Here is an 11,711-nt window from a genome sequence, read left to right as displayed (position 1 = left end):
AATATATGTTTTTTATTATCAATAGACTTTTAGGATTTTTTTTTACCATACTGAATTTTCATATGTTTATGGATCCATAATCATTCACGTCACAGCCTGAGGGAGATGAGGCTGAAACAGGATAATAGCCTTTAAATCCCCTTCTCTAAGCACTCAAATCTTCCCTGTCAGCAAGATTAAAACGGTCAACAGCAGTCTTCATGTGTCTATATCCCACACTCAGCTTTCATAGCAACTGAAGTGGCAACTGGCAAGAGGAAAAATGCAGAACTGCTGCTGTGTTTGATACCAGTAAAGAGAGAAGAAAGTGGTACTCTCCGTCCTATTAGTGCCAGAAAGGACTGATGCTAATTTCTCAACCAAGTGGATGAAAATAAGGGAGAAAAGCAAGGAGAAATAGTATGTTGCAGTTTAACATGAGGAGACAATTTCCATTCCTTAAACATAAAGGAAGAGAAAGGGAAGTATCAAGTGTCTTCACACAGCCCAACATGGGGAAGGATAATGAAGGTGTGTGTTTAGACAAGCAGAGTGATTTTTCTGGAACTGCTCCACTGAGCTCTCAGCCCATGCTGCTCCTTGGACCGGAGGGAAACTACAACTATTACGTGGATGATGAAGATGAGGAAGAAGAAGAAAAAGACCAAGGAAAATGGCCAACAGGGGACCCATTTGAAGGAGAAAACAAGCTCTCATCATCCATTCCTTTCTCCCCGGTCTTTTCCCCTGGGGCCCCAGCCAGGCCTTCCACTTCATCCGTGCTGAACATTAATGTTGGTGGCCAGAGCTACCGTCTCACCTACCAGGCAGTGGCCACCTATCCCAAGACCCGCCTGGGCCGCCTGGCCACTTCCACAGACCGTCGCTGCCAGCTGGGCCTGTGTGATGACTACGCTGCCCAGGTGGATGAGTATTTCTTCGACCGAGACCCAGCTGTCTTTCAGCTGGTGTACAACTTCTATGCTTCAGGGGTGCTCCGGGTGCGGGATGAGCTGTGCCCACGCAGCTTCTTGGAGGAGCTGAGCTACTGGGGCGTGCGGCTCAAATACACACCCCGCTGCTGCCGCATCTGCTTTGAGGAGCGTCGCGACGAGCTGAGCGAGCAGCTGAAAGTCCAGCGTGAGCTGCGCTCCCAGGCAGAGGCTCAGGAGAATGAGCAGCTCTTCCATCACATGCGCTACTATGGGCCCCAGCGCTGGCGCCTCTGGAACCTCATGGAGAAGCCCTTCTCCTCCGTCACTGCCAAAGTGATGGCAGTGGCCTCCAGCTTCTTCGTGCTCATCTCTGTGGTGGCTCTGGCACTCAATACAGTGGAGGAGATGCAGCAGGTAGACAAGAAGAGTGGAGAGAGTCGGCCTGTCCTGGAGCACATTGAGACTCTGTGCATCGTGTTCTTCACGCTGGAGTACTTGCTACGCTTGGTCTCCACACCAGACCTGCGTCGTTTTGCCAGCAGCGCCCTCAATGCTGTAGACCTCATTGCCATCCTGCCCCTCTACCTGCAGCTGTTGCTTGAATGCTTCACTGATGATGACCAGCCCCGAGGTCGGGGCTCTCAGCATGAGTATGATATCGAGAAGGTGGGACGGGTGGGCAAAGTGGGACAAGTGCTTCGTATCATGCGTCTCATGCGCATCTTCCGCATCCTCAAGCTGGCCCGCCACTCCACAGGGCTGCGTGCCTTTGGCTTTACCTTGCGCCAATGCTACCAGCAGGTGGGCTGCCTTTTGCTCTTCATTGCCATGGGCATCTTCGCCTTCTCTGCCATGGTCTACACAGTGGAGCACGATGTATCCAGTACCAACTTCACCAGCATCCCCCATGCTTGGTGGTGGGCTGCCGTAAGTAAACTCAACTCGCCTTGCTCGGTAGCCAGAGATCTTCCCCTTCCTTCCTCTTCCCTCTCTTCCCTCCTTTCCCTATCCTTCCTTCCTCTCCCCTCCCATGATAGAGATGCTGACAGTCTTGAAAACAAAAGACCCAGATCAGTGAACATCTGCTCTGAATTCTGAGCTTACAGGACATATGCACTCACTCACGCACACACATGCATGCACTCATTCACCTCTGTTGTAAGCTTTAATCAGGACTTAATCAGGCTGCCGGCAGTGACATTCCCATCTGACCAAACACAGGCAGTACTTGCCTTTTAAAGAAGGGTGCAAAATAACACAGAAAAGCATTTTTCCACTAAATTCTGTTGTCAGTGTTACCAAAACAAACCAAACAGTGTAGATCAGTCTAACTGATTGTAGGTTGACATGAGACTTTCATGCCTGCGGTTTTTGAAGACATACTGTGATCCATCATGTAACTGCAAGAGGGTAAGACATGTTTTTTGTTTTTCATGGTACTCTGGACAGTCACATTTGAAAAGTTAAACCATCCCAGAGCTCTGGCCATTAAAATTCATTAGAACCAGCAGCTGTTGCATCCTGCTCCTTAAGTGCCATTTTCATGATACGTTTGTACACATAGACACATTGGTGATTATTTAATGTATGCCAGTCTTGCAGAGAAATAAATACAAAATAAGCAGAATAGCTCAGGGAGCTGAGATAAACTGCCCTCTACATCTAGGTCATCTGTCTGCATCCCATAACAGGGAGGGATGGTTAATGGCTGGTTAATGTCATCCTGAATATTTTTTGCAGCCTCTGCCAGAAAGACTGTGATTGTAGTCCCTCTCAAAACAGTAGGGGTGGTGGTAACTGACTGAGCTTCTGCTGGCAAGCCTCAGAAAGAAAGGCAGAATGACCTCATTTCTAGAGTCTGCCACTGGGGTGATGCACATTTGAGCACATCACCTTGAGGTCTGAACTATCACTGACCTGCAATGCACTGTGTTATATGGAGAAATGTTTCTAAGGCAGTGTTTTCCAGGCTAAGGTAAGTTCACATCTTGTGGGGGCATTAAATTATAGCCAGGAACACAGAACGGTGAGAGCTTAATGCCCGCTCCTTTGCTTAGATGTTTCCTGGCTATGGCAGAATGATTCCCATTCTCCCAAACTCATTTCTTCCCAAACTCACCCCAGAAGTGTTTGTCATCAAGGATGGCCGTGCATTTACTTACAACAGTTTAACCCTATTTTCTCAGTGTAATGGACAATTAAAATGATAGTTATATCCTTCAAGATGAGCTGCCAATACAAAAGAAACACCTGTGGGTTTATTGGGGCTAACAGTGAAAGCTGGGAAGGGAGCCACAGGCTTTGAGTAAATGCTTAGTAGATAATCTTCATGCTCAGGTATGGCAGCTTCTCAGCTTTTCAATTATCATCTCTACAGCAATGTTTTGGCAGGGAAAAGATGGTGTTTTTTTCCCAGGCGCTGAGGAGAGGGGGAAAAAATCCCTCTCAGTCACAACTAGCAATATTGAAAAAAAAAAAAAAAAAAAAGAGAGAGAAAACAGCAGCTCTGTTATGGCATAGCAGCTGTGCCTACAGCAGCCTGAATCAAGTCAGAGGGGAGCTGGGTGTGTCTTTGCTTTCCACTACTCTGCGACTTGTTTTAGCCTGTTGCCATATGCAGAGTTTCTATATTTCATCTCATGGCAACTGATCCCATCCTGCATAATCCACATTTAAGGCATGGCTCTTGGGCACCTTCCAGGGAAAAAAGCCCAGGCAAAAAAACTTCAGAGGAGTCAGGAGACCTCCTCATCCTGGATGATCAGCTCAGCACAGGGCACACAGGACAGCAACACCAACCTGTCTGAGAACACTTTCCTGGGCAGCCTCTGGGGAGACTGTGGCCAACAGTTCTGTTTCAACAGTGGCTGATGAAATGTGGAAATTCCCCATATGTCTGCAGTGATTTTCTGAATATGCAGGATACACGCAAAAAGCATGAGAGATCACATCTGCAAGCTGATAATGCCATGATTATTTAAGTACTGCTCTGAAATCCATGTAACAATGACTATTTAAGAAATTCCTATTTAGCAAAGCAAGTGCCTCCAAAAGAGATGCTGTAGCTTGCACACTGAAATTCTATGGCATAAAACATTTTTTTTAGAGCCCATTAATTCATTAAGAATAAAAACTGAGATATCCAGATTACTCAAATTTCATCAAAATCCAACAACGTCTGCAATCTGACCCACAGGAAAGAACAAATGTTCCTCCCAGACTGTCACAGTGATTAGAAGACTGTGCCAGTGGAACAGAACCTTATCACAGGATAATGGTTTTGTCCTGGCTGCTAGAGATAAACATCTTGCCTTCATCTCAGTATTTATTTTTGGAGATATTTATCCTGTATTATCATTCAAATCCAGTGACTTAATTTCCATTAAACCAAATGACTAATCCTTTTTATTCTGCAGGAAGCACAAGGTGCATCCTACAAATACGCTTATCTGTGCTGTCTCATGTACCCTAATGCTTACTTCATTTGAAATAACATTTTATTTAGCATGTTAGAAGATGGAAGACTACACTCCATGACCTTCTTAAGACTTATACTCAGAGCTAAAGCCACAGGGGCATTACAGTGAAACTCCTATTTCCGGTGGTATATTCCTACAGAAGTTTTATATCACCATTTTGTAGATACATGCATTCTCTTTAGATACTGAGAAGAAGATTAAATAAAGTTCATTGGCTGAAAAACACCTCTTGAATAGGAATAATACAAGGAAGTGCCACATTGCAGAAGCCTGTGAGTTTTACCCGACAAAGAAAAACAAGTTATTTTTACTAAATGTAAACACCATAAAAACACAAGATGTGTAAAGTGGGATAATAAAACTTAGGAGTTATTTCATGTTGTCTGGTTGGTAGTCCATCATTCTTTATGTAACATCCTCATAAACTAACATCCAGGAATTCTGAAAACAAAATTTTACAGAGTTTACAAATTTTAATTCAGTACTTGATACAGTGCTGGGCCCATACATCAAAGCTTCTTCATACATACGTAATCTAAAAAGAGAAAATCTTGAAGGCTCAGAAAAAAAATACAAAAAAACCTCTATGAAGTACATGTGAAAGGAAAATTCACAGATTCATATAAAACAGATACATTAAATACCACCACACCCCTTCCCCCCTCTCCCCCACACACAAACAGAAGCATTTTCAACAACTCCCTAAACTTCTTCAAAGGGGTGAATTCAGGAGAAGCTTTTTGTATACCCATAAACTGAAACAAACAGGAACACTCCCCACTGAAGGTATGCACAGACTACACTGGTTTAACCTCTGACATAAAAAGGATGAGGCAGATCAAGCAATTTATCACTATAAATACATACATATTGTAAGCGTGCACAGCCTTCTAGGCAATTGAGTAAGATCTTCACTTTTTTTCCATAGCTCCTCGTATCATTCAAAGATTCAGTCTACTGTATCATTATATATATGCTTCATTCTCCTGGATCACTTCTTCCAGTGGTGCTCACATTATAGAAATACATTTCACAAATAGCTTTTCACATATTTTTCATTGTACGTAATACTTGTATATACATGATAATCAATATTAATACTCAAAATAAAACCTACACAGTAACTCCTAAAATACTGGTTTCTATAAGCATGCCAGATTTAGACACAGAGGACGTGTGTTCTCATCAACTTCAGAATTGCCCCTGCTCACTGCCTACACATACCTACAAAAGTGCGGAGGAAATAAGTGCCTGTATGCAGCCTCCCTGCTAATAAGCTGAATGCTGGTTTGCCCGTAGGTCAGCATCTCCACTGTGGGATACGGAGACATGTGTCCAGAAACTCACCTCGGCCGCCTGTTTGCATTCCTGTGCATTGCTTTTGGGATAATCCTGAACGGCATGCCCATCTCCATCCTCTACAACAAGTTCTCAGACTATTACAGCAAACTCAAAGCCTACGAGTACACTGCTCTCAAGAAAGAGAGAGGGAAGGTGGACTTCACGCGGAGAGCCATGAAGAAAATCTCTGAATGCTGTGGAGAAGGTGGAGCTCGCTCCTTGCCACAACACGGATAGGAGCAGAGCTTTGGATGTGAGGCTGAAACAGAGAAGCTGGAGGAAAAGAAATGAATCAGCAAAGATAACTAAAGAACTGAAAAGGTTGAAAGTAACAAAAAGTAGGCAGTGAAATATGCCTGCAAGGAAGCTGTTTTTGAAAGAAAAAAAAGGCTCAGATTACAACAACATTTTTTTTATTGGCAGTATTAGGTTCACGAGCTTATGTGCTCATGAGATACCTAAATGATGTTCTTCAGACATACAGCCCAGAAACTCTGAATTAGACCCACAAGAAGATGGGACCCCTGCAACTGGCCAGACCCTTGCTGAAAACAAACCAGACAAAAGGGAAAAAAAACCAAAAATGCTGTAATTAAGGTTTGGCCATTTCTCTGCTGCCAGGGCAGTCTTAAAAATCAAACTTCTTACAGAATACTCACTACATTGACTGCATTGCTGAAATCAGTTTTTCACCAGCTTTCAAAATAATGAAAACAGCCTAAGATGATTTCTTGAATATTAGCAGCATCTGTCCTCCTTGAGCTTTCAGTTTCCCCTTGCACTGATAGCTTACCTATCAGTGTCCCAATTGTATTTTCCAAATGTAGCACTGCAAGTGACTCCTATTTTCACACCTAGGTGAGCAACGCTGGTAAAACACCAGCATTAGTAAACGCTGGTTTACTATTTCTCCCTCTACCACTTCTGTAATCATCTTCCATTATGTCAAGAATTAGTGGGGATATCTGGAGTATGAGCTCATAAATGTCATCAGTTTTGCAGACACTTCCAAGCCAAAAGCTTCTCTAGGTGTAGGATTAAGTGATAAACTATTCTACAGCATCTAATGTATCTGTTTATTGAATTGTTAAAATAATAATAGGCCTGTCAGAGAACATAAATGATAGAGAAACATTCTGTAAAAACCCTGAAATGAAATGTGTAATAGATAATATCTCATAAAGACTTTTCATGCAAAGGATCTTATCAGCACTTAACTATAACGAAATTTAGACATCATTTAAAGACAAGGTTCACACAGCCATTATTAGGACACGCATCTGACATCTTGGTTCAGCTCCAGGTGCTCCATACTTCCTGCGAGTACTGAGACTTCTCACATGGCTGGACTTTTGCATGTGTCAGAATCTCATCCCTAGAACTAAATAACAAATAGCAACAATAATACTGAACAGGATCAGCATTTCATGCATTAGGCGGCTGCATATCAGGAATATTCTTTCTACATAAGAGCAGCCCTAGCAGTTAAAAATCAGGAATCTGAACAATACATCTGGAAGTTACTTAATTGATACTCAGACCCACACAGAGTAAACACAGTAATAAAAAGAAGCAATGGAAATGACTGCTGCTCAGCAGCACAACACTCTTGCCGTGAAACAGCCTGACAGCAGAAGTGCATTTTAGTTTTCTGAACACCCAAGATGTTTCTGTGCTGCCCTATTGAATGTAAATGGCCATACTCAAAGCTCAGTCATGCTGGAGACAATGGTGTTTGAAGCTCACTCCTTAGACAGCTGAGGGTAAAAAAGTTCATTAATTTTGCCACGTCCATGCACAGTGTGTCAAGCATTGGGCCATTCTTCCTTTCAGTGATGAGAAGGTAATTAGTAACCAAGTTGCCCTTCTCATTCTCTATCTCCAGACAAAGGTATTACAAGCCCATCTGTCATTTCATTCTGTAGAAACTGTGCACTGATCAGCTGTTAAAAACTAAACCATGACTTTAAGGCACAGCTGAGCCCCATGAGTTGAATGCAATAGATACTTGCTGTTGTGGATGACACACACTGCAGCAGACACAATCCTGGCATTCACTGAGAAGCAGCAGCTGATTTACCACTATAAGGTGGCATGAATTTACGTTGTCCTTCTGGAAGCAACATCAGAACCAGAGTCCTGAAATCAAAGGAAGTCACTCTCTCAAACCCCCTCTGCAGTTCAGTGAGGTGGTGGCAGGTAAATAAAAGAGAGAAAGAATAACTGCACTTCATTTACAATTTGCAGCTCGGTCCAGCAGTTTACATTCATTCAGTTAGATCCATCTAAAGATTTAAATGTTGATGACCACCCAACATTTCAAAATACAGAACATCCTGATTTCTCTGTCTGAAGAAGCCTGCATGTAACCCACAGATGAGATATTCATGCATGCAGCTCAGCAGGTTCTTGCCACATAGAGAAATCCAGAACCTCCTCTACTGAGGTTGGTCCTCTTTATGGCCTCAGACCCCAGACAGACTGCCAACCCCACTTTCCACCCACCTGTTTCACATGCAGGACACATTCAAGAAGACAAGTACTGGAATAAACTTTCCATACAAAACATGAGCAGGAGAAAAAGGACAGTCTTCTCTTTTAACTAAGAGTTACAATTGAATGTCCTCAGTAAGTGCTATCTTACCAGTTCAGCACGATTTTTACATACTACTGTTCTAACTGTTCAAATACAGCTTGGAGGGTCTCTCCCACCTCTGTAGCTGAATCTGTTCCAAACAGTGACCCACTACTGACAGAGCAGAAAAGTCTGTACAGCTTAAGGTTTGCAGCACCTAGCAGGCAGAAGGGCGTGTGACACAGGCTTGGACTCAAAAAAGGTCTATGAAAGCACTGACTAGGCAGCAGAATATTCCCAAACACTCGCTCTTCACTGACAGAAGAATCTTTGGATGACAGATACAGTCTGTTGGGCCTCAAGAGCCAGTCAGTCTGCACATACTGCAGCTACATGAAGGCAGGACTCACAATGCCCTGTGGGATAATGATTACAGGCCAGAATGTTTTCAGACATGGAGGAGACTAATTTCTTATCCTTCAGAAGACAATACTGCCAAATCCTACCCAACTACTCTGAATATTAAAGCTATCCTAGCACTAATGCCCACTGCACACTCTTCTTCCCCACACTTACACACTCCTCTCTCCAAAACCCAATCCCATCTTGCTGATGGCAGCTTTGGTGTGCTCTGTCAATCCATTTAAAATACAAATGTGACTATCTAGGGGAGGGTAAGAATTTGATTGGTTTTGCAATAATCTGATGCTAGCCCTGTTGTACGCAGCAGAGAAGCAGGTTCTTGGTGGAGTAATGCGTTTTCCAACAAACCAGAAGTTAGTGTTTTGAGTTTTCTTTAACAACTCCTTGTTTCGTTTTCCAGACTACCTCCTCCAGCTTTCTGCCTTGTGGCTTGCCTGATTTTATTGCAGGGGTGATGAGTTTAAGCCCGTGAATTCCAGTAGATTATGCCTAAAACAGAGGTTCCCCAATGGCAACCTCCTCTGAATGCCCAAGGTGTGTCAGTACCAGCAATTTCTGTAGAAGAATGGTATGGCTCTCCCACCTGCCCAACTCCTGCCTGAGGCTCTTACCATACAAACTGGCTTAAATGCTCTAGCCAGGTCAGAGGAAGGAAGGAGTTAATCCTCACACAGAGCAAACTCCTGACCACCCACAGTGGGCTGCGTGTACCTTTGTGAGCTGATTTTGAAACTGGGCACTGTGTTTTGCCATAGTGGTTGTGGTGTTGTTGCTGCTGACACAGCGGTTCCTTCTGAGAAAGACCCTAAGTTAATTTATTCTGCCACATCCAATCAGACTTTAAGTGGCATCAAAAGTGTCCCCAGATAATTGTGAAATGAAACAGCCAAGTGCTACACAATAATAATAAAAAATAACACAAGGTAGAATTGATAATTTGATTACTTAAATGTCATAGAGCTTTGACAATCAAAAGATTTCAGAATAACCTTTTCAAGGGAAAATATTCTTAGACACAACAAAGATGGGCAATACCAATAAAGGTATACAAATAGGGCTTGTTTTATGCAACGTTACTTTGGTATAACAAAGGTTTTGGTAAAGCAGGAAGGAGGTTTTTTTCAAACCACCAAGAAATTAGAAATCTTAGAATGCAGCCATATTCATGTCTTTCATTTTAAGTAACTACAGATATTAGTGAGTCCTAGAGGGAAAGGAAAATATGTTCTGTCATTATATTTCACCTCACACTTAGCAAATGTTATCCCTGGTACACAAAGAAACATACTGTTTATCTGGATGGCCTTCATTTTCAAGCTCAGTGTTGCTTGTTCTACTCATTTTAGGCCTTCAAATGATTGTAGTAAAACAGGAAACAAAAAACAAAACAAAAAAAACCCACCAAAAAACAGAACAGAAACAAACAAACAAACACCACAGCAGGCAGGGATGCTGGAAATCTGGAGAGACTGTCCCTATATGAGACAGTGAAAACAATTCCAATTAGAATACGATTTTGCACAAATCCGTGTCTCAGAAGAACATCACTTTCAAAATGCAAATCAGCAGCTGTTTGCTGTTCTCATTCACAAAGATAGCAATTAAAGGGGTAGCTAGTGTACAGCCATAGATTAATATGCATCTGGTGCTATTCCCAGGCTTCTAAGGCAAATGGTAATATTTAGTCTATAAATATACATGATTTTAACGACTGTAAACTAGGTATAATTTAAAGTTTCTGGAGAAAAATCATGACCATCAAGAAACCTAGGAGGGAGAACAAGAATCTACTTGCTAAAAAACTAGCTTTAACCATTTAGAGCGTTCCATTTTTATGTTGTGTAAAAGTACTTGATTCATGCTTATCTGCTATTGACAAAACTTCTACTAACTTATTTATTCAGTAGTAGAGAAATTACAAGGCGTTTGACTGTAATCCAGCTTTTTATCTTGGATTTTGAAACAGAAAGGTCAGAGGTATTAGCTTTTTATGTACATAGGTAATTTAATGGAAATATGCAGAGAAAAATTAAAGTGTTCTCCAGCTATTTTCTGAGATAGAGATTATGAAAGTTTTCAAAATAAAACTGGTCAGAGCTCATTTCAACTCTGTCAAATGAGTCTGTATTGTCATTCTAACTTCTGAACCCAATTTGATCCATTTACAAGCAAATCATTTCCCCCAGTTAAGAACAAGATAAAGTACTAACACGCCTAAGAGTCAGCCTTTCAACATTGCTAATAACAGTTCATCGAGCCACCAAACGCTCATACAACCTGCTGGTTCTGGCAGAACAGACTGCCTGAAACACTACTGCCTGGCAAAGAGGTGGTCACTGAGAACAACTGTGCAAAGGAACTTTTCCATACCCATAACAAGAGGCTTGCTCAGTAGGAAAGTCACACTCTTCTTACTTCCTCACCAAAGCCAACAAATGAATGCAAAGGCAGAAGTGCAGAAATACAGAGCAGCCCACCTGCAACAGCAAGGTCAGACTCTGAAGGGAAAGAGCTCTGTGTGACCAGCTGAGCTAGGTCTGCATGCACATCACCTCAAGCTGCTCTAGACAACTCCTGAGATCCTGACTGGCCTGACATCCAAACTTCTTGACATCTAAATATTATATTTGGGTAAGCAATCAGGATACAAGCAAGCAAGCAAAAACAAAAACCAGAAGCAGTATGTTCTAGGAGGAAGGGCACACTCCCTCATCACACACAAGTGGCGGCTGTTCCGCCGCGAAGGGGCGAGGGAGGGATCCTCCTGCGGAGCGCCGTCCCTGCGTGGAAAATTGTTCGCTGCTGCCGCCCGCAGGCCCGAGGCTGCCAGGGCCCCTGCATGCACACTGCATGAGCTTATCTCGCCCAGCTTCAGGCACGCTGAAAGCCTGGGCCTCCACGAAGCCCTGCCAGCAAGAGCTCCTACAAGAAAGGAGTAATTTAATAGCACTGTAAAACTGGTGTTATTGCCACTCGGGG

General features: G+C 42.8%; 1 protein-coding gene across 1 annotated transcript; it reads left to right on the top strand.

The window, feature by feature from the left end:
- Positions 1–491: 491 nt before the first annotated feature.
- On the top strand, positions 492–5,971 carry KCNV2 (potassium voltage-gated channel modifier subfamily V member 2). The gene is made up of 2 exons (XM_042825990.1): positions 492–1,841; positions 5,693–5,971. The coding sequence occupies exons 1-2, from the start codon at positions 492–494 to the stop codon at positions 5,969–5,971; spliced, it is 1,629 nt and encodes a 542-aa protein (XP_042681924.1).
- The last annotated feature ends 5,740 nt before the right edge of the window (positions 5,972–11,711 follow it).

The sequence above is a fragment of the Centrocercus urophasianus genome, unplaced genomic scaffold, assembly GCF_019232065.1.
Source record: "Centrocercus urophasianus isolate 14NV4802_14NV808 unplaced genomic scaffold, USGS_Curo_1.0 seq_25, whole genome shotgun sequence".
NCBI classification, from domain to species: Eukaryota; Metazoa; Chordata; class Aves; order Galliformes; family Phasianidae; genus Centrocercus; species Centrocercus urophasianus.
The sequence above is the reverse complement of the archived record's forward strand: the minus strand, read 5'-3'. Positions and strand labels throughout refer to the sequence as shown.

What these genes read in the sequence shown, in the direction of transcription:
- KCNV2 (XM_042825990.1), top strand. Translation starts at nt 492, where the DNA reads ATGGGGAAGGATAATGAAGGTGTGTGTTTAGACAAGCAGAGTGATTTT. An exon ending in ATGCTTGGTGGTGGGCTGCC is followed by an intron (nt 1,842 to 5,692) that starts GTAAGTAAACTC and finishes GTTTGCCCGTAG; the next exon opens with GTCAGCATCTCCACTGTGGG.